Below are 27,105 nucleotides of genomic sequence, written 5' to 3' on the forward strand. Positions count from 1 at the left end.
CGAATTCACACTGCTGTGCTTTATTCTTCAAGTCGGTGACAAAAGAGTCAAAACGTTCATGAATTGACTGTGATCGTGTGTTGAACATATGCCTAGTGTATGTAACGTTCTTTCGTGGTTCACAGTAGTCTTTAAACTTTGTTTTCAAGACTTCTATATTGTCTTTATCGTCCTCGGCAATGACAAATGTATTGTAGACACGGCATGCTTCAATGCCTGCAACGTGTAGGAATGTGGCGACTTGCACCTTCCCTACTTTCTCACCTATGCTTGTGGCTGTCGGATATAATTCGAACCCCTGGATCCATTCTTTCCAGTTCTCTGACAAATTACCTTTTAGATTGAGTGTTGATGGAGGTTTGAGTGTTGATGGAGGTTTTAATTGTTCCATAGCATGTCGTTTTCCAGTTTACTTCTGACACCATGTGATATACGACCAGTCTCTCAAAATGGCGTTCAAACTGTATTTTTTTATCAGGGTCGCTTGCCCCTTACATAATAATAAAGGTCGCATACTGAGTAAAGGGAAGCAACTCGTACTAAAGTAAAGCAATTACATTACAATTACCACCTTTCTGAAGAATTATAGCATAGTTGAATCGACACTAACAACTCATGCAAATGTACACTTTTCTGTAGCCTGTCAATGGTGCCACCGGAGTAACCAGCCAGACGAATCTCAACCTGTGATAAATTAAAATCTGGTGACAAACTAGGTTCGATATTCATAGAATGTTGGAGTCGACGAATGAAACTATGCCCCAGGACTAAACGATGATACTGTTCACTAGGCATGTTTACGTGTAAAATATATACTTAAATGTAAATAATCCAAGGATTACGATGATCCAGACAAAGAAATGGCCAGGGGAAGAAAAAACACCTCCGTCACAGCCTCTCCAGTGTTGACAGTCCAAGTGGAACGGCGAGGTATAGACCAACAATAAAAGCGTCCGCCACTCAGATCCGGATATAAGGAAAATAATGTTTCTTTTTTGGTTTTTTGTAGATTAAATTGAAATTATATTAGGCTCCTAAGGGTTAACCTAAACAAGTAAGGGGCAACATAAAGGACAATAGTTCTATATGTGTCGCCACATAAAATTAGCTATGCATATTGCCACCATATATTATAATGCATATATAGATTAATATTGTGTATTTTGAAAAAAGTTGTATTTTCATTATCAAATATGATAACTTTTATATCTTTTAATAGACTAAAGTACAACAGCTGTCTGAGGAGAATGCAAAGGAGCTTTTGACTAAAGCCTTAACATTCCACCCTGGATTGATGTTTGACATCATAGAGCCCATGGCCCCTCAGCCTGGAGGACACCATCAGCTCCACCAAAGTGGTGCACTTGCACCAGGTGTAGGGAGATGCCAACAGAAGCAGAGAGAGTTTGCTGTGGCTGTGCTGTGTATTGATCCTCCCAGTATATATTTATGTGGCTTCCAACAGTCTGCGATTAGATCTGATTTATCACAAATGTTCATACAGGATCTTACATGAGTTACCATTTGATATGTTTATTTCAGAAACTTGTCTACTAATTTTCCCTAGCAAGCTGAATTGAAAAAAAAAATGTGACTAGCTCCATAAATCACACATGAAACAAATCTAAGATCTTTATTATCACATGATCAAATTTAGTATAATTACTTAAGCAAATATATTGAAGAAGTTTATGTGATGAAGGCAAATAGGCACCAAGGATATAGACAGTTTATTCTTTGGCAGCATGGGAGGCTTGGCGCTGGGAATCGCAGGGTTATTCCAAGCTGCTGTATTTGGAGAATCCGTGACCGATATCCAGATCCCTTTGGCCAGTAAAAAGGATTTGTCCCTGGAGGACTTGCCTGATAAATATTTGTTTTGACTTATGGTGCTAGATAATGTGTGATGGTGTGACTGATGGTGCTAGATATTGTGTAATGTGTGTTGGTGTGACTGGTGGTACAACCTACTGTGTACAATGTGTTAGTTTGACTGATGGTGCTAGCTACTGTGTAATGTGTGACTGATGGTGAAAGCTACCATGTAATGTGTGTCAGTGTGCCTGATGGTGCTACATATTGTAAAATGAGTGTTGGTGTGACTGATAGTGCTAGCTACTGTGTAATGTGTGGCCGATGGTGCTAGCTACTGTGTAATATGTGATGGTGTGACTGATAGTGTTAGCTGAAGTGTAATATGCAACGAGACTTAAGCATAAAATATGTTTGTTCATGGTTTCTCAGCGAAGTGGGATAATTTACAAATAACATTTCTGATTTTCAGTAAATTTATAATGAGAAATCAAAACATGACAAAGTTTTAGCGGTATGCCAACTTTTTTTCACAGGTTAGATGCAACGCATGATGATGGATCACTAGGCCGTCTGATAAATGATGACAGGAAGCCAAAGATGGTTCCGATTTGTGGAGAGCCCCATATTTTCTTCTATGCCATCAGAGATATACATCCAAGGGAGGAATTGTTATACTGCTATGGAAATGGTCCATATCCCTGGAGAAATACTACAAATGTAAAGGACTCTCCAAATGATCTTGTATCCAGTATACAGAAGGATAGTATACCTGTGACAGAAACTGATGATACTGCTACATACAGTTCCAAGGAACCAGCAGCTGACATTTCTGTGTCAATGGTCAATATCCCTGCATCTGCAACTGATGCCAGCAAACCAGATACTGACTTTTGTAAGTATAAATTATATATATGTTACACTTTTTGTTTGTTTTTTTTTTTGTTGTCTTTATTTCTCTTGTGACACAGGAAGAGGATGAAAATAAGGTTCTAAAGACCTCTGATGAACAAATGATAAACATGTATCCCAGTAATCATCAGGAACTAAGTAAGATTATTTATCCTTTTGCAGTGATGTTTAGTAAACGATTAAGTAAACATATTATTTGCTGTATTGTAAAATAAAAAAAGAGAAACCATTTCATCTTTCTGTCACAAAGTTTGTATTTTTAAACTCATTACTGTATTATCACTTTACCTGATGTGTATATATTACATTTTCAGTAACTACACACAGTCCTGAATGTATGTTATCAGATGTAACTGATGAAGATGTGATGGCTCCCTCATCGGTTGACAAGCATGACAAACCATCAAATCTACCCAGAGATACAGTTGCTACCCTGGATGATGGCATTGATAACACCCCAGTTTCAAAGACAAATGTACAAGTAGTTATGATGGAAACTGATGATACTGCTACATACAGTTCCAATGAACCAGCATCTGACATTTCTGTGTCAATGGTCAACATCCCTGCATCTGCAACTGATACCAGCAAACCAGATACTGACCTTTGTAAGTATAAATTATATATATGTTACACTTTCTTTTATATTGTTATGTCTTTATTTGGTAAGCCAGATATTGATTTATTTGCCAGTCGCCTCAATCATCAACTTTTCAAACATATAACTTGTCGACCAGATCCTTTTGAATTTTAAAATAACGAAAATTCCTAAAGTTAAATAAGATTCATTAAACTGGGGCCTGCAGGTACACTATACATGTATATGAAATTTCAGTACATCAAGCTGTGAGAAGCCTTGTGTTTTTGTGCTTGTTGCGACAAATATGTAGAAGGTATCATTTTTTTTACAGTTCAATCAATGGACATACAGGTAGAAAATGTACAAAAACCTATGTTCACCTGTCCAAATTGTAATGGCTGGTTTACAGACAGGCAAACCTATGATTCACACCCTTGTGCTGACGTGGCTGCAGAAAATGGATCCCAAAGCACCAACTCCAGTTCCCAGTCCTCTCAATTATGATACTAACAAGGGTACAACTGCGACTAGTAGTTTATGGAGGAGATCAGCAACTTTAATGTTGATAGATAAATTTTCTATGTATCAAGAAAAGAAAGAATCTGGCCGCATGACAAAGAAGGAAATGTGGGACCTTATCAGTAGGACTCTCAGCTCCAAATGATATTCCTACATTCGTGAACAGGTATCTGGCAGATCACAATGCTAAATCGGGAAACAATCCAAAATCGTACGAATATGAAACTGCACTGGATGAACTGTTTGCATCTGACCCATGTGTACTGCCGGTAATAACTAAATCCTCATCAACAAAAAGAAAAACCAGCTGTAAAACTTAACTGAGTTCTGCGGAGACCGAGAGGATAGATGAATCCAATACTACTGACGACCATGGGAATGACAGTACACCTCCTGATAGCACAACAGCTTGAGTTTCACGATCAAGTAGTAAGGAGGTAGTGGAATTGTTCAAAACCTATCTAGATGACCAGAAGACAAAACAGAAGGAAGACCTGTAGAGACGAGAAAGAATGCACAAGGAAAACTCTAAGTTATGAACAGTTTTATTAAGGCCATTAAAAATAATGGAAGTAGTTCAGCGGGAAATCACCCCATGTCCAACAGAAGTCATGATGCCCAGTGATAGATCACTTTTTTTAAATGGTTAGTTCATTGTCAAAAATAACTATCATGTTATATTAGCAGTAATCTATATGCCTGGCATTTAGATCAAATTTATCATAAAATTGATTTTTGAACCTTTTGTTTCCATGATAATCAAAATTACAGTATATAAATATTTTTTAATGCATGATTTCTTTGTTCTATTCAGTGTTTATAATATTATTTCCATCTTTCGTTTTATTTTCAGAATGTTCAGCAAAAACAAAGTATGTAACTGCTTTTATCAATAGAACTACAAGATATGCCAGTGATAACAACGTTTTAGTTCCAAAACACAGAACTGTTTTTTACTCAAACCATTTTTTAATATCGAGTATCAAAGATTGGAATCTTTTACCTCCCGAACTTAAGGGGATCAATTGTTTTACTGCTTTTAAAAGACAACTAGTCAAACTTTTACTTGATTTGTAGACAATTTTGCAAGTTACTGCTGCTTTTTACGTTTTAGTGTAACCAAGTCTTTTATTTGTACACTGTATACTTTTTAATAATGTATGTAATCATGTCATTTTTGCCTTTTGAGGTGCATACAGATGCGAGTTCCAAGGCATTAGGCGCAGTTTTATACCAGGAAGAGAACGGCAAGAAAGCAGTCATAAGCTATGCCAGTAGAGGACTGAGTCGAGCAGAACGCAATTACCCTGCGCATAAATGGGCCGTAACAGACAAATTTCAGGATTATTTGTATGGAACAACATTTACTGTGTATACGGATAATAATCCCCTGACATACGTTTTGTCAACAGCCAAGTTGGACAGCTGCTCTAGCATCATATGATTTTTCAATCAAGTACCGTCCTGGAAAGTGTAACACTGATGCAGACATGCTGTCAAAACTTGAGTACAGTAATAGTGATGATGATCCAGAAGGAGAAATTGAGCAGATTACTATAAAGGCTGTTTGTTCCAGCATACAGACTCGTGCTAGAGCTGAAGTGGTCACCTCTGATTCCTTGATTGATCTAGATGATCTGGATAATGGTGTTATGGAAAATATGACACAACGACAGTGGAGGAGCATGCATGCACAAGATAGAGTTTTGAGGCCAATGATCACAGCTATCAGAGATGCTAGGAAGCCACATAGACGGAATCTCTCCAAGTTACTGAGATACTTTGACAGTCTTGTTTTGGACCAAGGTGTGCTTTGCCGTACTTCAAAGAGAAATGGGGAATGTGTTCGACAATGTGTGCTTCCTTCAGTGTTAGTTAACAAAGTTCTCCATTACTTCCATGATTGTGTTGGACATCCTGGAAGAGACAGGACACTCTCTTTGATTCAAGAGAAATTCTTCTGGCCTGGGATGACAAAAGACGTGGATAAATGGATACAGAAGTGCCCTCGTTGCACCAGAAGGAAAACACCATGTTCTACGCAGAGATCACCTTTGGTACCCATAGTTTCAACACAGCCATTGGAAGTCATCTGTGTTGACTTTTTGAGACTCCATCAGATCAGGGAGCCAACTTTGTTGGAAAGGTTATCCAGGAGTTATGTTTGACAGCGGGAATAAAGAAATCACGAACAACACCATACCATCCCATGGGAAATGGGTACTCCAACAATGTTAGAGGTTTTACACGGCGAGACACTTTTGATAGGCGCCGTGTAACCTCTAACTTCCCATAGGCGATTTACCCGATGCTGACAGGCCAATAATCAAAGTTCCGATTATAGCATTATTTATCAATTTTACTTACATTTAAATGACCAGCGATGTCGTGTTAATACCTCTCTTTGAAAAATCCATTATAAAATCCAGGTTGATAAGAGAAAACAGCATAAAATAATGATTTTAACATCTCCGTGGATAAGCTGATACAACATTACAACCGAAATTATAAATACCACGTGACTGCTCGGTAAATACAAAAATGGAATACACAATGCAAAAAAAGCGGAAAGCTTCGTCCAACAGTGTTCGTTTTTGATAGGGGCATCTAGTCTTGCCTACTAAACGCGAAATTGTTATGAGGAGAAAAGGGTCGGACTTATAAATGTGAAATTTGTTAATTAATGTATTTTAAACAATTAGAACTTACTTATAGAATATAAAAACTACCAATATTACATCATGACCTACATACGCTGGTCGGCAGATTTATTATCTGACGTTATTCGTATTCATTGCATAATTGGAATTTTTAATTAACATAATTTATAAAAAGGCATATTCATGATTTCATCCGAAATAATTCAGGATTTATAATTGCGTGGAGACAATGAACTGAGCATCACATAATGCACACGTTTCTTTCTTACACAAGATGTGTACAGACTTATCATTACATATTCAATATCTTGAAGGTTGAGTGTTACATCTATAGCTGGAATGATCGTTTCTAATCCATTATCGCTTTTTTTCAAACAGCTGTAAATTTGCAAATCTTTAATGGTAAACAGCATGATGATGATAATGATTATGTTGATTTGAAATTTCTTTCTTCATTTTTTCCTTTCGTTTAATACGCCAATCGAAGTACATGTATGGCATGACACTGTCCGTCCAAACGTCCATTGTAACTTTCCGTTTGTCCGAAGGTTTCTCCGGCAGTTTTTTTGCGTTCTGTTTAGAATTCATAATCACAAGGCTATGTGAAGTATTGCTTCTTGTCGAGTGAAAATTGGTTATGTTTTATAGGAAAAAGTTAATATTTGTTATATTTGTTCACAATGTTAACTCAAGCCGTCTCCATACACAACAGTAGGGTATGGTTTGCCATCTACAGAAGGCACATACTCTTGTATCTTTTTGTAAATTGCTATAGCTCCATTTGTTGATGATGGGTTCTCGTCAAAAACTCCTAAATTCACCAGGACTGACTTCTTCCTCATTTCATTTGAATGCATATGCATAATATGAGGAATGGCACAGTCATGGAAATTGTCCCGGAACCATGGAATATGTCGTGTCAGTATCCGCCCTATGATAGTCGACATGCGGAAATCCCTCTCGCTAAAGTCTTCTTCATTTGGGACGAATGTGTCTAGCGGGAGTTGTGCTGCGGGAGTGTTACCATCAAATGCCTGAAGATGAGTAACAGGTACTCTATTTATAGCCATATAACCCAGAGCCATGTTCATGTAAGTATTAGTTCTGTCTACTGAAGGGTTCCTGGTGACTACCTTCTTTCCAACGTTGTCCCAGCAAGTTGTGAAACCAGGATGAAGTTCTTTCGCGACATTTTCTAACACTGTGTCTGGATCATCATGAACAGGTGCGATGCCACTTAAGTCTAAGTGCATTTCATTTGGTTCCCTCTCATCGAAAGACTCTTCAAAAAACTCATTTAAATCTAAATCATCTTCTTCATCAACCTCCTCCCCCTCCCCTTCATCATATGATTCATCTTCCGAATCTTCCCATTCCCATTCTTCTTCATTATCAGTTTCCTGCAATTCCTCATCAATAATCGTGTGTGAGAGGGCGGTGGACAACTCAAGTTCATCCTCATCCGTGGTCGGCTGTTCTGTCACACCAGAAGAAAGCTGCTCGTGAAGCTCTTCTTTCGTTGCCTTTGCCACTTCGTCAAAAGACTTTCTGATGTGATCAATGGCATTTACAGTGCCTTTGTAACCTAGACACAAACCTGTTCGACTGATTTGTTTTAAAGTATCCTTTTTCAGACCTCCTCTCCATAACTGTATAGAAAACAGTGTAGGTAAAAAGCTTGCCTTCCTTGGGGCCTTTGCGTGTAGGAGTGTAGCTAAAGCACATCCAACCATTGGTTTGAGATTTGTTTTTTGACCCCGCATGAGTGTTTCTGCACCTTTAACTGTCGTTGCTATCCCAGTCAAAACAGCTGATGTCAAGGGTGCAAGGGTTGCAAAGGTCGCCAGTGTTTCACTCGACGAAAATGAACTTGTATTTGCTAAGCTTACGTCCCTAAACAAGGGGAAATCAGACTTTAGAAGCTTTTGAATTTCCCCGCGAACAATTTTACTTACAACCGATTGAAAGTGCTTTCTTGAACCAGTAGTTTCGTTATATAACCCTCTAATTGCAGAGGAATATCTCCGTGTGCTGACGTTGTGTATAATTGGATCCCATCGTGAAGAATGCGCTGTTTTCCTCACGAAAATCCCTGATTTTGTTCGCCTCAAAGGTGTGCTGGTTTTTTGTTGAGTATTAGAGCTTGCAATTGTGACCGATTGTTGTGAGGAAGCCGAAGGCATCACCATAGCACTATCTTCATTTTTGGAATGTATATATGAACCTTTCCTTGAACGACTCCAGAAGTCATCTACGGATTTCCGATATTTCCGACTATCAGAAAGGCTACTCCAGCAGGAAGGACAGAGATATTTCCCAGACCGCTTTTTGGAAACCGGTGTGAAGCTTGCATTTGATATGGACGACAAAGCTTCTCTTCCCGTAACTTCAGATTTTGGTAAAGTTGTTTCTAGAGAAAATCTGAAAAATCCTTTACCTTTGACCTTCTGTTTGAAGTTGTCTCCGCAGTTGGCACAAAGATTATCCATGGTTATCTTCAGAAAGGACACAATGAATATCACAATAAACAGTCACTGTTGTAAAGGTTTAGCGGTAGAACACCACCAAACACAAAAAAAAATCCACTCTCTGTTGTGAGGCGAATCACAATAAAAACAGTCACTGTGGTAAAGGTTTAGCGGTAGAACACCACCAAACACAAAAAAAAATCCACTCTCTGTTGTAAGGCGAATCACAATAAACAGTCACTGTGGTAAAGGTTTAGCGGTAGAACACCACCAAACACAAAAAAAAATAACAATAAACAGTCACTGTGGTAAAGGTTTAGCGGTAGAACACCACCAAACACAAAAAAAAATCCACTCTCTGTTGTGAGGCGAATCACAATAAACAGTCACTGTGGTAAAGGTTTAGCGGTAGAACACCACCAAACACAAAAAAAAATCCACTCTGTTGTAAGGCGAATCACAATAAACAGTCACCGTGGTTATGGTTTAGCAGTAGAACACAACACACTGTAAGTCATTATCAGAGTAGAAACATAACATCTCTTACTGCTGTACACTCATACCACTGTCAGTATAATGGGTCTGTTGGACCGTCAGTTAAGTCCGCGAATTTGTTTACATCAAACTGCTTTACCTTACACGGGCATTGTTGTTGACAGCGTGAGCAACACATACATTTATGGCATAGACATCTTTCTGTGTCACAATCTCCTCCGCATGCATTTTCCAAAACAGTATGGTCCGCCTTATCACCTAGGTACTTTAAAATGGTCTTCCGGAAGCAAGTGTCTCCCTCCACAATAGACTTCATATCCTTATTGGTACCCTTTGCTGACAAAGTAAAGTTGTCGTACAGCACAAATGAGTAACCCGGTCGACCGTCCCTTGCACATCTGCCAGCTTCTTGCCAGTAACTCAGTATAGATTTTGGACTTCCAATATGCATAACTATGTCTACATCATCTATTTGGATACCCATACCCAGAGCTACAGTGGCAATCAAACATCGCAAATTTGAGTTAGTATCCTTAAAGTTCTTTATTATTCTTGTTTTTGACTCCTCGTGTATACTTCTGTGGAACATTTCAATTATCGCATGATTGGAATGTTTTATATTGTCAACATATGCATCGATTCCCAAACTGCGTCGGAGTAAAATGAAAACGTCAGCAACCCTATCTATGCTACGGCAATATACGATTATTTTTTTGGCAGCTGAACTTTTCTCCCGTAAATGAGTTAACAGCCAATCCAACTTTTCTTCTAAATCCGTAGAGTCGGCCTTTTTGAAATCAAGGAATATATTAGGACGGTCTGGTGATTTATCGATAATTACTGCATCATCTATTTGAAGGTATTTCTTTATATCTTGCTTTACCGCTTCAGTTGAAGTAGCCGTTAGAGCTAAAACAGGGGCGTGTATTGCTGATCGAAGTTCATGCAAATATCTGAAATCTCTTCTGAAATCCTCACCCCACTCTGACACACAATGTACTTCATCTACAACGAGGGCGATGGTGTTTTCCCTCCACACATTTGACATAAAAATATCTTTCCAAAATGGTTTTAGTGCCGTTTCTGGGGAAGAAAACACAAAATTGAATGTTCCTTCTTTTATTCCTTTGATAATTTCAGGGTCCATATCTGGCTCTATTTTTGCAGCCGTGAAATTCCAGTAATGAAGACTATTTATTTGATCGTCCATGAGTGCCCGTAAAGGTGAAATGACCAAGGTGATAGGATTTGCTATATCTGCTAGCATTGCTGAAAGTACTGCACAAAATGTCTTACCATAGCCAGTTGGGAGCAATCCAATAACATTTTTTTTTTCGATGATACATTTTGCAGCTTCAAACTGTTCAGGTTTGGGTTCAAATTTGATGTTATATCTCCCTTTCACTGTATTAAACTTCTCTTTCAGCTCAGTTATATCCATTTTGATAAAACTTAACAAAATACAACAAGAAATGCAACCATTAACGTTAACACTTGCTTGCATTTATAACTCACATTGGTTGATATAGCGCTGTTGTCATGTTATATGACACCATGGGCAACATGGTAGGCCTATATATATATGTGTGTTACGAGAAAACATAGTACTTTCAGGGTAACACTGAGATTAAAATACCGCGGTGCATTATGGGAGATGCTGGATCATCGATTCATTGAAGAAAAAAACTGTAGCCCAAATTTACAAGTAAAGTTTGGGTTATTTGGTATATTGTTTATAAACTACTGGCACGTGTCTCCACTAATTTACATACAATGTAAACATTACAGTTTGGCGGGAAAAACTTAACAAGTGCATTCCGCCATGGCGATGAAATTTGTTCTGGTCTCTGATTCAAGAGCAAATAACTTCGACAGCTATCACCAGCCAGATGATTTTGATATTGATTACCTAGTTGAAAGGGGAGCGAAGATTGAAAACGCAAGAAAAAACATACTTAGTTATCTGGAAAGTAACAGAGAGGAAAACATTGTTATAACAATCTGCGTTGGAATAAATGATCTACTTGTACTGAAAAGGAATGCTTCGGGGAAATACATCGTGCCTGCACAGAGAGACGTGTCTGCTATTTTTGAGGACATGAAAAGACTTAAACACGAAATTATCCAAAAGTGTCCAACTGCTCTCGTTGGTTTCATTACCATTCCCCCGGCATGCATACGGGAATTTAACAATATACACTGTAGACATCAACTGTACGACCTGGACACTACATGTATGATGCAAAAAAAACATGTGGAAGACGTTCAAAAAATTAATTCTTTTCTCAGGGGATTGAATATGGAAGAAGAGACAGGTGGCGGTCCTTCTTCAACAGTGGAATGGGCAGAAACCATTATGAGAAAACACAAAAAGAGATGCGGACGTAAACGTTATGTTAAAGAAGTGTTTAAATTTTCTTTTGGACATTTGTATGACGGATTGCATGCACATTCAGATATGAAACATGTGTGGTTTGAGAAGTTAGTCACTGGCTTCCGTCGTGATTTGAAAAAAAAATAACTGTTTTACAATGTACCTATATATTATCTTTGAAATGTATTTGTAATACATGTAAAAAGCCTGTTGTTTTTTATTATTTACCTCTAGACTTCATATATTTGTCGTGCTGGAACTTAATTTATCGGAAAATCTGACTGACTGTCTTTTTAATATCACTTTTGCAAAATGAAACGTAAACTGTTTTCCGTTTGTGATATATTTAGCAAACTATTCCGCTTGATACTCTATTCCGCATTTTGTACCGACCGCGGCAGCCATTTTCGAAAGATAGGTCAACGAAGCGGCTTAATGTTGCAGGAGTGTGTTTCGAAGCATATTATTATTAATATGGTGTTAATTCATGGTTTGGACGTTCATATGGGATAATTAATACCTAAACTGTAAGTACACATTGTTGTCATCAAGTATTAAGTCATAAATAGACATAAAATTGAATCTTACGTTCCTCCCTGATTTGAGGGCGGAACGAGCATCAAAGAAATAGTGCTTGGGAAATAAGAGGTCGCAGTCGGCACAATAGATAGAATTCCCATGACGTCACACATCCGGGCATCTTGCGACCTCCGCCATATTGTGGGTCAAGCGATAATAATCAGTCATTCGAGCGAAGCACATTTAAACAAACAGACGATGGTTCACTCCTGCGTAGTGTACGGCTGTACGAATCGGGCGAACGACAGGGGAACAAAGCGTGGTTTTTATGGATTCCCTACTGTAAGACTCCACGAGGACAAATGGACAGAAGAACTCAGCAGAGAGAGAAGAACAAAATGGATCGCGGCCATAGGCAGAAAGGACTTCGTGCCATCAACCCATTCTAAAGTGTGCTCGGATCATTTTTTAGAAGGTAGATTGTTGTCGCTGTGAGCTGGGGGAATTATAATATCGGTGGTGAAATGGTACAGCCTGCCACAAACAACCCATCAGCCACGTTTTCTTCCATCAACTAACTTTATTAACCTCAATAGAAAAGAGTTCCAAAATTGGAGTTGCGTCCCCTGGACCCGTGGGTCATGCCAACTTACCTACCCAACACCCCAATACACAACAAGATAAACTGACATCAATTGATTTCATTTACTACTTAGCTACATAAAATATTTAAAGTCGCACGAGTTTTGGAAACGTGCACTAATAATGCGAATCACATTTATAATGAGACACTGTACAGTACAGTACAGCATGCGATAGTTTTGTAACATGGCATTTGGTGCAAATACCTGTAAATCTGAACTTATTGTTTTATCCAATATTTATATGACGTGTTTTACTTCACTCGAAGTGATTTATTCCTAGTGGTGCTTTCGAACAACATACGAGTCCTGTACCGGAAATAATCTTATATCTTTATTTAGGCTCTAGGCCTAGTACCGACTAGTAGTTACGTACGATCTTGTATAACTACAATGTATGTAGTAGATGCATTCTTTTAAAGATATCAATAATACCACGGACTTATATCTATATTTATAAGTCCGTGATAATATACTTTGATCATAACATGTCCTTATATTATCTCTTTTATCATATATAAAAACCAGGTCAACTTCAAGTACATGTAACATACATACACTATCAGGCCTGTCTCACTATAAATAAATAGTGTGATGAAAAAATAAGTATTTAGTTCTGTAACCAGTTCATTATTTTTAATCCCATTCCTTTTTTTAAGATTTTTCTTTTTTTTTTGCAGGTAAACCATCAAAGATTTTTGATAAAGCAAATCCTGACTGGGTCCCCTCATTGAAGTTGAATAGGAAGTTGACATCTCCAACAACTCCAAGCAGCCAGAGTGAGCGTTTCCAACGGGCAAACCAACGTGATGACAAGCGGAAACAGCATTTAGCTGCCAGAGCTTTAATGGATTTATCCACATGTAGTGTCCAAGACAGTCAGCCACAGGTGTGTGATTGGCTTCAGAAAGATGACAAACCTGTTCACTTCTTCAAATTAGGACCTCTCTTCCCTGCAGAATCAGCGAAAGACCTAATGGAGGTTAGAAGTCAGGAAAAGGAAGAATTGTTGAAGAAGTTAAATGCAGAGTGTCAGGAGCGGACAACAGAAAACCTTACATTAAGGCAACATATCCTGGAAGGGCAGATATTCAGTGAGGATGCATTCAGAGACAATGACAAGAAGGTAAACTGCTTCACAGGGCTTCCAGGATTTTTAACTTTGATGACTGTGTTCGACTTTGTGAAAGATTACATTCCAGATAGCGGCCGTGTGACATTCTCAAAGTTTCAGAGATTTATTATGACTCTGATGAAACTGCGACTTACACTCTCCCTTCAGTTTCTTGGATATATCTTCAATATCTCACAGCCCACCGCATCAAGGACATTCCTAACTGTATTGGACGTTTTATACATTAGACTGCGAGAGTTTGTTTACTGGCCAGAGAGAGAGGAACTGAGACTTTCAATGCCCATGGAATTCAGGAAGCATTTTGGCTTGAAAGTCGCTGTTATCATTGATTGTTTTGAAATCTTTATTGAGCGGCCTTCAAATCTTCTTGCAAGAGCAAAGACATGGTCTTCGTATAAACACCATAATACTGTAAAAATATTAATTGGAATAGCCCCTCAAGGATGTATAACCTATCTGTCAAATGCTTGGGGAGGACGCAGTAGTGACAAGTATATTGTGGAAAACAGTGGCTTTTTAAAGAAACTTCTTCCAGGAGATATCGTACTTGCTGACCGTGGTTTCGACATTCAGGAAAGTGTCGGTGTAATGTGTGCGGAGGTTAAAATACCAAGTTTTACTAAAGGAAAGAGCCAGTTGTCAGCACTTGAGGTAGAATCCACAAGAAACATTGCACATGTCCGCATTCATGTGGAACGCGTGATTGGACTGGTTAGGAACAAGTTTACAATTCTTTCAGATACTTTACCTGTAGACTATTTGATTGCGCGCACAGGAGATGTTCCAGCTGTAGACAAAATTGTTACTGTTTGCTGTAGTTTGACCAACTTGTGTGGTTCTATTGTGAATTTTGATTGACAATGAAAACACTTCATACATTTTACACTTAAAGTAGTGTATTTGTCAAAAGAATGTGAAATCTTGAAATTAGTGAATATGGCATTTTTTTCTGAATGATTTACTATTGTCTGGATCATAATTAATCCATATTAAGAATATTATATATTATTAATATTTTATAACTCTATATTTAAATATTTGTTTGCAACCATATTGTGTTCAAATGATGATGCTGATTATAAGTACAGTCAAACTGTGTATAAAGGACACTGAGGGGAAGTGACAAGTATCCCTTATAGACAGGTGTCCTTTATATACCCATACAAAACTTGGAGACAGAGGTTTTTCTCAGAAATAAGTCCTGTCTGTCCCTAATTAAGTATTAAAGTATAAGAGAAATCTTACTACAACCTGATATATTTTATATGACATTTTATTTTAATCTCATCTTTTAGTTATTAAGATAACCACTTTGTGTATTTTTCTACATGATAACCAATCAAAACAAAAAGTTGAATATCAGCCTTTCTTGAACATGAGTGTGTATGATTTGTGTCTGTAGACACTTAAAGCAACAGCATCCCTTCCAAATCATTGACACTAGATAATTCTCTTGTGTATATGTAAACAATGACACTTAAACCATTCATTTTTATCATATCTATGAGTTTACTTGTTTCTTTGAAAACTATAAAATGTGCTTATAAATGATATAACTAACACTTGTAGTGATATATATATATTTAGATACAGTTACATGTACACAGAATATTCAAATGTTGTTGTCCTCTAAATAGAGGTTATTTTGCATAGAAAATAGTGTTTGGGGGAATTTCTAAGTCTCCTTTATAGAGAGTGTCCTCTATATAGAAGTATATTATATAGTAAAACTTGTTGGGGTTCCTGAGACTGTCCTTTATAGACAGGTGTCCTCTAAAGCAGGTTTGACTGTATTAATCGTAGCACGAAATGTACATAGATGGTACTTGTAGTTTCTGTTTCTGCAGACCTGTCCTTTGTACTCAATATTACTGCCATGTAATGTATATGATCCCAGTGTTAATCATGAGGAAATATTAATATATTTTCAATAAATTAATTTTCAAGTATTTATTATGGCTTTGAATTGTTTTTATTAAAACAAGCTTACAGTAAGTGTTGCATGCAACACATGTCCCCTGCCATAAATTACAGTATTTATCTGCACAACTTCAATACGACAATTTCTGTTTTTAGTATCAGTGACCTTTATAGTTGACCTTTCTTCCCAAAACCATATCAAATAATTCATCACCTTATAAGCTACCATTGTATGAAGTTTCATTCAAATCCATCAATCCGTTCTCAAGTTATCATCTGGAAACCAACATATAGACAGATACATATATAACAGACTGACAGAGATAAACACTATTGTCCCCCCTGGTTTCACCAGTAGGGGACTATTAAAATGACTTAGGTCTTAAGTCAAACTAAATAAATTTGTCTACCAGGTATATTATGTAAACATACACCTGGAAACTCTTGATAATTGGAAACAACTGCTTGTATTTCTAAACATTGTATATCAGGTATTGTCATTTTGTCATATCACACCAATGACAATATGACAATATACTACTGGAGAAAACAATGACAGACACAAATAATTTAACTTTAAATACAAACAATTTAATTTCAAAAGGAGAGTCCATACATATGTACAATCACAATTAAATATTACGTTCCATCTAGTCTGAAAAGTTTAATACAAATTTAGCAATTAAAAAAACTTGCCAACAATTTCTATAAAATTTCATCATCATCATCATCATCATCACAATCATCATTACATGTGGCATTGCAATCATCATCATCATCATCACATATGGAATCTACTTAAACAAGTTTAATACAAATAAAGCAATTAAAAAAACTTGCCAACAATTTCTATAAAATTTTATAATCATCATCATCATCATAACAATCATCATCTCAATCATCATCTCAATCATCATCATCATTACATATGCAATCTAGTTTAACAAGTTAAATACAAATTTAGCAATTAAAAAAACTTTCTATAAAATTTCATCATCATCATCATCATCATCATCATCATCACATATAACATTGCAATCATCATCATCATCACATATGTCAATGCAATCATCATCATCAATCATCATCACATATGGCATCCAATATGTTATGTGACACTGAACTATTTTTTCCTGCTGAAGACTGGTAGCTTCCTGCATTCCGGACAGAACCATTCTGCATTCTTCCTTGGGGCACGCTTTAAGTTCACACATTTAAAGTGAAGCCATTTATAGGAACAGTTCTGGTTGTCACAGCCAATAACTCTATCCTCTGTGTCATCATAGGGTTTTCTGCAAATGCAGATTGTCTCATCATCACCATTTGCATCCACTGTCGGTGTTGGTGTCAATGTGTTGGCAGTTTCAACTTTCTGAAGTTGTGTTGAAAGTACAGGTTTAGAGTAATGCTTACACAGTAACTCTGGAAGAACAGCACTTTTAAAAAACTTCTCTGCTTTCCCTCTTGCTTCCTCCCAAATGTCCAAGTCTGGCTGAATTCTCTCTATGTGGATGGCTTTATGTGTCCATACAACAAAATCACAAAAGTCCTTCTCGCAAATGAAAATCTGAGCTTGAACCTGGGAATAGTATGGGTGATTCCTCTTTAGTCGTAGATCATCTCCAATCTTCTCCAGGCAAAAGTCCTTGTTGAGATTAGACAAGTCCTTCCCTTTGCAGCTGTATGGGCACTTGACCTCCACACATCCATTTCCACAACAGGCACATGAAACTAGGAGGTCTGGTGTTGCTCCAAGGAAAGGGGACCGGGTATCAATTGTAAGTCCGCACTTGCTGTGATGCATGTCTTGATGGTCTGCTGTTGTTTTCTTGATGTATGCATCAATGGCTGATTTTTCATGTTGACATCCCCAGTCTGTGGCCTTGCTTCTAAATTTTAAACTTTCTGGATAGCAAACTGACTTGATGACACTTAGCGATGGCTTCTCTGGATTGGTATGGCAAACAGCATGAAGACGGGACGCAGTGATTCTCCCACTCCTGAACCGAAACCAATCTTTACTGCTTGCCTGACGGCGAGTTCTCTCCTCCACAGCTGCTGCCTGGGATGCTGTTACTATGATGTCATCGAAGATGATGTCACACTGGTTGTGAAGTTCATCTTCAGTCATTCCAACATACTCCTCATTGTACAACTCTGAGAGCACTTTGGGAAGATGTACACTCAGTGAGGCAGGTTTGAAGTGTTCAGCATAGCCTGGCATCAGAGACAACAATACAGACTTTGACTGGCTCTCATGTAACCTCCGCAGGAAGCCATTCACTTCATCTTTGGAAGGGGTTGGTACATCATTCCTACGAGCTGCCCTCAGGGTTGGAGTTGTTGGAGTTGGTGGAGTTGTGATACTCTCGTCTAGTCTGCACTTTATTGTAGAGGCTGAGGTGAAATCGATATCTCTGACTTCATCGTATGTAACCTTTTCTATCCCTGATGGAAGCAGCCAGTAAGCAGGGGACTGTGTCACTGTCTTAGAATTGCGGATCTTCACTGCAGCCTCTATCCAGAACAGCAATGCTCCAACATGGGTGCAGGTTTCCCCCAAGCCAGCCATGCATGTACAGTGTGCAGCAAGAATTGTTCCATCGGAATTGGCTATGACCCATGGTTGAAGTGGCGCTTCATTCATCCTCTGGGAGTGGCGTACCTAAAACAAATACATTAAACTCATATAAAGGATATATTGAAATGAAAACAGGATATTGATTTTTCAATTAAACTAGCACACTGCTACCTCATATTCAGGGCAGATAATTCATACATCAAGAATAAAATACAGAAAATGTCTGAGATATGAATGCTGCCGCCGCCCCCATGTGAATTAAAAGTAAAAAGGAAATAAAAGAGGATCAATTTGATTTCACGACATGACGGCCATGGGTAAAATTATGGCAGGGATATAAGAAGAAAGACTTGCTCTAGAACTCCCTCCAAAAAAAAAATAAAAATAGATAGATAATAAATAAGTAATTAAACAAAATTAATCAAATGAAAGATTTGCAGTATTTCTCACAGTCCATTACATACTTGTATGAGGACAAAATTAAATAGATAAACTCATTAAGTTTAAAATATTATGATAATGCTTTTTTTATATAGGCCTATATAATTTAGCACCCTTTCATACTAGGCCCACCAAAATTTCTTTATTGAAAATACTTTAACACTAGATTCTATTCAATCAAGCCTACTTTTTGTTATAACATTATACTTCATCTGAATTCTAGTCTTAATATCACAATATTTTTTCTCAATTTTTTATTTGTAACTTCTGGCATAATCTACGGTTATAACACAGAGTATGTTATACATCTGGTCAAGTTCAGTTAACTCAAGTTACTCATGCCTACGCTTTACGTGGGTCATTTTACTAGGACAGTGTAAACATTGTCGTTTGAAGATCGTATTTATAAACGGGCAGCCTACAGTAGGGGGGTTTAGTTTTGATTATTTCTAGGCTCGGTCATAACCGGAACAATGACGTTATAAGCCCCCATTAATCGATCAAATCAAGCATAAGTTATGATCAGGACAGTACAGTAAGTAGTACTACACACCTTTGCAAACATCAGAATGTTCTTCGTAACGAACGATGAAATGTGGCCGACCTCCTTCACCCAACCGCAAACAAACTGGTTGTAGGATTCCAGGGACTTGTAAGCTTTCAAATCCTGCAATGTGTAGGCACTCTGAGTGTGGACCAAGTAATTAACGATGTCTGGGTACGTCACATCTGGAAGACCATCAGGATCTGAACGCCAGTCGCTTTTCTTCACTTCATACGGATCTAAATGGTCTACTAGTTTAATTTTCTCTCTATAACGTGCCAAAGTAATCGGGTCAAGTCTGTCTGTATAGCTAACCTTGATTGGCTGTTCTGGAGGGCTTTTCTGCGACGTCATTGTTAGCGATGACTCATGCAAATTGATATTTAAATATGAACTGCTTGACCCACAAGATGGCGGCGCTAATTCAAAGCCCCGGATGTTGTGACGTCAGCGAATACTATCTATAACATCAGATAATAAATCGGCCGACCAGCGTCCTCTTATGTTATAGGAGTAGGGAAATGGGTTGTGTGAGCGGTTTAACCGTACATTACTGGATATGTTAGGAACTTTGGAACCAAGTGAGAAACATGATTGGAAGAAACACATTGGACCCCTGGTGCATGCATATAATTGCACTCGTCATGAAAGTACAGGACATACACCGTTTTATCTCATGTATGGGAGACATCCAAGATTACCAAGTGATCTAGTGTTTGGAATAAGTAAATTCCACGAAGGAAGGGATGACAGCTATTCACAATATGTAGTCACTAAGAAGAAGGTTGAAGTCTTCCTATGAGTGTGCAGCCAAAGCATCAAGTCGTGCCAAAGAGCGACAAAAGATAAACTACGATACTCGTGTAGGAGGCTCTTCTATCCAGACAGGTGACCGGGTACTAGTGACGATTTTGGTACATGACGGTCGCCACAAGTTATCTCCCAAGTGGGAGGAGGATGCATACATTGTTCTTGATCAGCCGAATAAGGATATACCTGTTTTTAAAGTGAAAAAGGAAACTGGCGAGGGAAGGATCCGAACTCTTCATAGAAATCTGTTACTTCCTATCTCTAGTGTGCCAGTAGTCACTGACCAACCGAACAATGAAGAGGAACAGACCAGGACTGGTGAGTCGTGTGTTACTTCATTAGAGGATGAATCTTGCAATAGTGAGAGTGATTCTGAAGATTCATATTTTGTTCCGACTTCTCCGGTAGCAGTTGGGAGTGCCCCATACACCACCACAGTAGATACTGCTGCTGCAGAAACCATTGTTGTCTCCGAACTCACAGATGACGGTCCAGTTGAGGTTACGGAGACAGGAGGAGAAAGGGATATTGGTGACGACCAATCGTCCATGGATGACGAACATATTCCTACTTCTCGGCATGATCCCATTACATCATCTGATGGTAATGAGGTGTCCATAAACGATGCTGACATTTTGGATCAGACAGCACACGTATACAAACCAGTTCCTGTGCCTAGAAGGTCAGTGCGGAAGAGGGAAAAAAACAAAGTGGCAGACATCAAGTGATTTTGTTTTAAATATGTTGCAAACCCCAGGAATGTGTGTTCAAAGTCCGGACCGGCTACTTCGTGTGGTGTTACAACGCCATACTCGTCTCAACCCGGAGGCAAAGGAATTTGTCCCAGTAACTGTCAATGCAGAGTCGTCTGCACCTGAAAGTGTTGTTGTATCAGACAGTAAGAGCAGTGCGTTACAAAGTGATGACTCCGATATGAATACTGATAGTGCGGTTGATTCTAGTGACTCTGAGGAAACGCGTACTAAAGCTGTTGAAGGTGAGCATAGTGATGGTGCAGAGACTGTCACTGAACATCCAACTTCGATAGAGACAGCATGTGCTCAGCCAGAAAGTGGACAGTCAGATAGTGCGGACAATATTGGTACGGACTCTGGTGATGGTGACTCGCTCCAAAGAACTCTCCGTCGAAGCACGCGTATATTGCGCCCGTTATGCAGATTGACTTATGGTGCTGATGGATCTCAGATGTCATACAATGCATGGTCGATTACAGCACATTCTGAAAGTTGTGACATTGATCTCAAATAATGTGTAGTGATGTAGGGAGACTATATATGTTGAATTTATGTGATTCTATTTTTTATGAACTGTAGCAACTTTTGTTGAACAATGGTCGACATAGTGTCGAAAAGTATTTTTATGGTTCTTCAGAAAGTGGAAATTATATTTTTTATACTCTAGTCAAATGTATTTGATTGACTTAAAGTCATAGATCATATATCGGTCAGGCCAGCCGTTGATCTTTAATACTGGGTCTGCGTACCTGGGTAACATTGTAATGACATCATGAGTATATTAGGTCTGTGTACCTAAAGATTTTTTTTTTCTATTTTGAGAACTGTAACATGTACATTCCTAGTCAGCAAAAGCGCATTTGTGATTTTGACCAAAGCATATTTTTATTGTAACGCTCAAAGGTACAGTTTGTTTTAGAGTTATATATTGTGTGTTGATGTCGGGACGACATCAAAGTTACAGGGGGAGAGTGTAATTGTGTCAGCGTTTTGTTAGAGGGGTATATTTTTTTTAAATTGGCTACAGTCGAACCTGCCTATTTAGGTCGAGCAAGTATATGCCAATCGAACGCACCCGTTTCTGCTTGACTAACACAGTGTCTCCAGCTTCTAAAGCTGACTCGACAGCTCCGCGTTTCTGATCAATATAAAGTTTATTTCTGTGTTTCATTTCACTGTCGCGATCGCGAACACTTTCATCAACATGTCGCTCTAACTGTTCCACCTGAGGTAATTTCGTACCCCACATTAATTCAGCTGGCGACACTCCTGTCGTCGCATGTGGCGTCGTCCGATAGGCTAAAAGATAAGTTCTGAGTTCATTTTTCCAATCTTTTGACTCGGCATGCGCGATTTTAATACGCTTGAGTAAAGACCGATTCTGTCGTTCTACCTCCCCATTCGCGGCTGGATGCAATGGTGTTACGCGACGATGGTGTATGGCATTCTCCTCCATGTACTCTCTAAACATATCGGACTTGAACTGGGGTCCATTATCGGACGTGACAGAGCACGGTAACCCATAACGACTAAACATAGTCTCTAACACATCAATCAGCTTTCCGGTAGACATGTCCTTAGTAATTTCCAGCTCATAATATCTGCTATAATAATCAACCACGACAAATACATAGTGTCCGGTTGGGAGCGGTCCCATGAGATCAATCGCTAGATCTTGCCATGGTCCTATCGGCAAGGGTGTGGGCGTTACTGGCTCAGCGTGTGTAGAACTATCAACAATTTGACAGCCATGACACGCTTTCACATAGTTTTCTACATCCTTGTCCATACGCGGCCACCACACTTTAGTTCGGAGTTGTTTCGTTCCCACGATACCTAAGTGTCCTTGGTGAGCTAACTCCACACATTTCCTACGCAACGCTGTCGGAATTACTAACCGGGTTCCTCTTAACACTAAGTAACCGATTTGACTGAGTTCTTCTCTGACTGGGTAGTACATTGGACACGACTTGTCCCACCTACGCGACATTAGACAGATTCTTACGTCAGATAGTTCTTGGTCGACCTTTGACATTCCCTCGACCTCACGAGTAGACAACGCAATTGGAGTTGCCTCCCTTGCTGTAAACCTGACAAACTCTTCTGTCTCAGACTCTAGCTGACTCGGTGTCGGACTGACTTTGAGAGCCGGGTTCACTAACCTAGATAACGCATCAGGGATGTTTGTTTTTCCAGGTGCATATACAACTTTGAAATTGTATGGCATTAACTTCACGATCCATCGCTCAATCATGGCGTTAGGTTTTGACCTAGGTCCATACAACACTTCCAGCGGTTTATGGTCGGTAACCAATTCAAACGCGACTCCCTGGAGATACAATCGGAACTTCTCGCAAGCCCATACCACTGCAAGAGCTTCTTTCTCAGTCGTAGAGTACCTTTTCTCCACATCTGTCAACGCTTTGCTGGCATAGCTTATCACCTGCGAATTTCCATCATTTGACTGAATCAACATGGCTCCTAATCCTACATTACTAGCATCGGTTACAACTGTCGTCTTGCTAGCGTCAAGCTTAAAATGACCTAATGTCTCTGCTCTAGACAAACTCCCCTTGAGCTTATCAAAACTGGCTTGTTCTTCCTTTCCCCAACAGAACACAGCACCTTTCCTCGTAAGTTTCCGTAATGGCTCAGAAACTGTGGCCAGGTCCGGAATGTATCTGGCACTAAAATTCACCAATCCTAAGAAGCTTCGTATCTCAGCCCCTGATGTCGGAGGTTTCGCCTCAATGATCCCTTTCACTTGATCTGCTGTCGGCCCTATGCCGTCCATTGAAACCATATGTCCCATAAACTGAATCTGATTCATCCCTAACTGACATTTCTGACGATTCAATGTCAAATTATTCTCCAAGATCCTGTCAAACACCTTCGCAAGTCGACGGTCATGTTCTTCCTTAGTTTCAGCGTGGACGACAATATCATCAGATATATTTTGTACTCCTTCACAGTCATGGAATACTTGCGAAATAACCTGCTGGTATTTCTCTGGTGCAGAATTTATACCAAACATAAGTCTTTTGTAGCGATAAAGACCCTTATGCGTAACAAACGTAGTTATGTCTCTCGAGTTCTCGTCCAACTCAATCTGGTGATAACCGTACTTGAGATCTAACTTGCTGAATACTTTGCTACCGTTCATGTTATACATGATCTCATCTACTGTCGGAATAGGATGTCTCTCCCGTATAATTGCTCTCTGTTTGCTTGCCTCATATCAACACAAATACGAATGTCACCGTCCGGTTTAGGCACGACAATGCAAGGACTGACCCAAGGTGTCGGCTTCTCAACCTTTTCAATAATATCCAAGGTTTCCAACTCATCAATCTTGTCGCTTACCTTCGCCCTCAAACTATACGGTACCCTATACATGTGTTGAGCTACAGGTCGGACTGTCTCATCTATGTGTAATTTCAGCTGATAGTCTTTCAACTTGCCTATACCATTAAAACATGCAGAATATTTGTCCAACAGATCATCCGTTACAACGTTAACCGAGTTGACACCTATCCTCAACATTCCAAGTTCCATGGCGGTGTCCCTACCAAGTAAGGCCGGTCCAGATCCATCCATCACATATATTTCAGCTTCAGACTTGTGGTCTGTATTGGGTACGTGAACTCGAGTCTGAAATTTCCCAATGAGCTTTAACGGTGTATCGGACCCATATGTAAACAACTGTGTGTCAAGTTTTCTCCGACTTACATGTAATGTGGTTCTGTTTCAATTGTTCCCACAACTTCCGGTCAATAATGTTCACCGTAGCACCACTGTCAACAATGAAATCAACATCCTGTTTGTCTACCTGTAGGCGGAATTTCTCTGACCTAGATCTCTGACTGACATTAAAAGCATAGTTATTCTGTTCTGGTTCAACAGCACAAACATTTCCTTTCCGCGGCCCATTATTCCTCTGCGAATATGAGCTACTACGTTTCTGAGAACTTCCGGGTAACTTACTCTTACAACATTTTGCGAAATGTCCCACTTTTCCGCATTCATTACACCTTTTAGTCTTTGCTGGACATTGGGGATCACGTGACAAGTGTCCCTCACGATCACATCTGTAACATTTCATATCCGTCTTTGGTTTATGTTCATGTGTCCGTTTAGCATGACCCTGTTTAGCAGCACCATGACTTGACAAACTCACTCTGTTTAATGTTCCTTGATGGCTTTCCATCTTCTTTGCCTGTGTTTCAGCCTGTTCTAAAGTACTAGCCATCATTCGTAGCTGATCTAAAGTCAATTTGTGACCTTTCTCTAGCAGACGTTGCCGTAATTTGTGCGACCTACATTTTTCGATGACTTGATCCCTAATTTGTTCGTCCGGCTTGTCAAATTCACAAAGCACCGATTGTTGTCGTAATTTGGTTACAAATTGTTCAACAGTTTCATTTTCCTCTTGTTTCATAGACCTAAATGCATACCTTTCATAGGGCACATTGATTTTTGATTTGAAATGTTTTTCTAATGCGGCGGTTGTTTTCTCGTAAGCATTACCTCCGTCCCCCTCTGGCAGTGTGAAAAAAATGTCCTGTACATCTTGACCCGCACAGTGCAATAACAATGCACGCTTTTGATCCACATCTGTTACACCCTTTCCTAATGAGAAAAGTTCAAAACTTCTTAACCATCTTTTCCAAGCTTGATGGGTTTTCATCGACTCCCCATGTGCGTCGAATGTACACATTCCATTCAACTCGATTTTCGCCATATTTCCTATATCTTCACTTGAAATAAGGTTGGATACGTCTTCTAGATCACTCACGGATTCTTCGAAGGCATCCTCGTCGCCAGATGAAGTGTCTTGGTCATCGGATGACAGGATAACAGAGACAGACATAAACACTCAACTCGTTTATTAACAATGGCGTACCGGAAGTCCCCCTACACAAGGGCCCGTTCGATAGGCACTAACCCTAAAGTCAATTATTCAAGGGCCGTAACTTTTGCGGCCTTATACACAAGTTATACTAAACACTACAGATTCCGATGACGAAAAAAGAATGGACAGAGCACGTTCCAGGGCCAATCGAAAAATAAAGGCTGCGAAGCAGAAATCTGTAACGAAATGGAGATCTCGGTACTCACCATATCAACAACACCAGGTTTATCCAGCACCGATGGAAACAACCGGTCAACTGGATAAAATGGCTATTAGAACCCCGAGGCCCGGTTTGTATTATGGATGCGGTAGGGCCGGACATTGGAGGTCGGAGTGTCCAGCCATGTCAACTGCGGGATCCAGCACCGGTCAAAAGCTAAGTAGAATTTTTTATTCTAAGCATGGTCAGCATAATAGCGATGAAACCGCTCCGACGGTGGTTGTAAAAGATGTGCTTTCACCTTTTGGTAGGTTAAAGAAACGTTTTGTATATTGGAAAGCTTCTGGCACTTATGACGCGGTTTTATCGGTAATAGCCAATGGTTATAATTTACCATTCAAAGAAATTCCGTCGAATGTTCGTCTGCGAAACAACAAGCGCGTGACAATATGCAGTTTGTTTATGCAGAGGGAAAAAAAATTGCTTCGTATAGACTGCGTGTCCGAGGTCAAAGTTCGGCCACGTGTTGTAAATCCTCTGACAGTTGCGTACAACCGGGCAGGTAAAGCACGTCTCCTGTTAGATTGTCGTCATATCAATCTATTCTTGCACAAGTTCAAATTCAAATACAAGGACGCGAGCATCGCTCGAGAAATGTTTCATCAAGGTGACTTCATGTTCACTTTCGATTTAAAGTCGGCTTATCATCACATTGAAATTTATCCAGAGCACAAGAGATTTTTTTAGGTTTCGAGCCTGAAATGGGCGGAGTTACCAGTTCTTTTGTGTTCAATGTTGTTCCGTTCGGTATCTCTACCGCCGGCTATATTTTCACAAAGGTACTACGACAGGTTGTAAAGCACGTGC

At 39.2% G+C, this 27,105-nt stretch overlaps 5 protein-coding genes and 1 pseudogene across 5 annotated transcripts; 2 read left to right on the plus strand and 4 right to left on the minus strand.

The window, feature by feature from the left end:
• The first annotated feature begins 449 nt into the window (after positions 1-449).
• LOC132557756 (P2X purinoceptor 7-like) lies at positions 450-1,837 on the plus strand (annotated as a pseudogene).
• A 7,682-nt stretch (positions 1,838-9,519) lies between these two features.
• Positions 9,520-10,887, minus strand: LOC132557757 (ATP-dependent DNA helicase RecQ-like). The gene has a single exon (XM_060222282.1). It carries the CDS (start codon positions 10,885-10,887, stop codon positions 9,520-9,522), a length of 1,368 nt encoding a protein of 455 aa, XP_060078265.1.
• Positions 10,888-12,597: 1,710 nt separating this feature from the next.
• Positions 12,598-14,973, plus strand: LOC132557758 (uncharacterized). Its single transcript, XM_060222284.1, has 2 exons — positions 12,598-12,814; positions 13,661-14,973. Exons 1-2 carry the CDS (start codon positions 12,598-12,600, stop codon positions 14,971-14,973), a joined length of 1,530 nt encoding a protein of 509 aa, XP_060078267.1.
• A 7,214-nt stretch (positions 14,974-22,187) lies between these two features.
• On the minus strand, positions 22,188-24,338 carry LOC132557759 (uncharacterized protein K02A2.6-like). The gene has a single exon (XM_060222285.1). It carries the CDS (start codon positions 24,336-24,338, stop codon positions 22,188-22,190), a length of 2,151 nt encoding a protein of 716 aa, XP_060078268.1.
• An 8-nt stretch (positions 24,339-24,346) lies between these two features.
• LOC132557760 (uncharacterized) lies at positions 24,347-24,763 on the minus strand. The gene has a single exon (XM_060222286.1). It carries the CDS (start codon positions 24,761-24,763, stop codon positions 24,347-24,349), a length of 417 nt encoding a protein of 138 aa, XP_060078269.1.
• A 112-nt stretch (positions 24,764-24,875) lies between these two features.
• Positions 24,876-26,036, minus strand: LOC132557761 (uncharacterized). The gene has a single exon (XM_060222287.1). The coding sequence runs from the start codon at positions 26,034-26,036 to the stop codon at positions 24,876-24,878; it is 1,161 nt and encodes a 386-aa protein (XP_060078270.1).
• Between the last annotated feature and the right edge of the window lie 1,069 nt (positions 26,037-27,105).

Source organism: Ylistrum balloti, unplaced genomic scaffold (genome assembly GCF_031769215.1).
Source record: "Ylistrum balloti isolate Yb309-2 unplaced genomic scaffold, AGI_CSIRO_Ybal_v1 Utg370716, whole genome shotgun sequence".
Taxonomy (NCBI): Eukaryota; Metazoa; Mollusca; class Bivalvia; order Pectinida; family Pectinidae; genus Ylistrum; species Ylistrum balloti.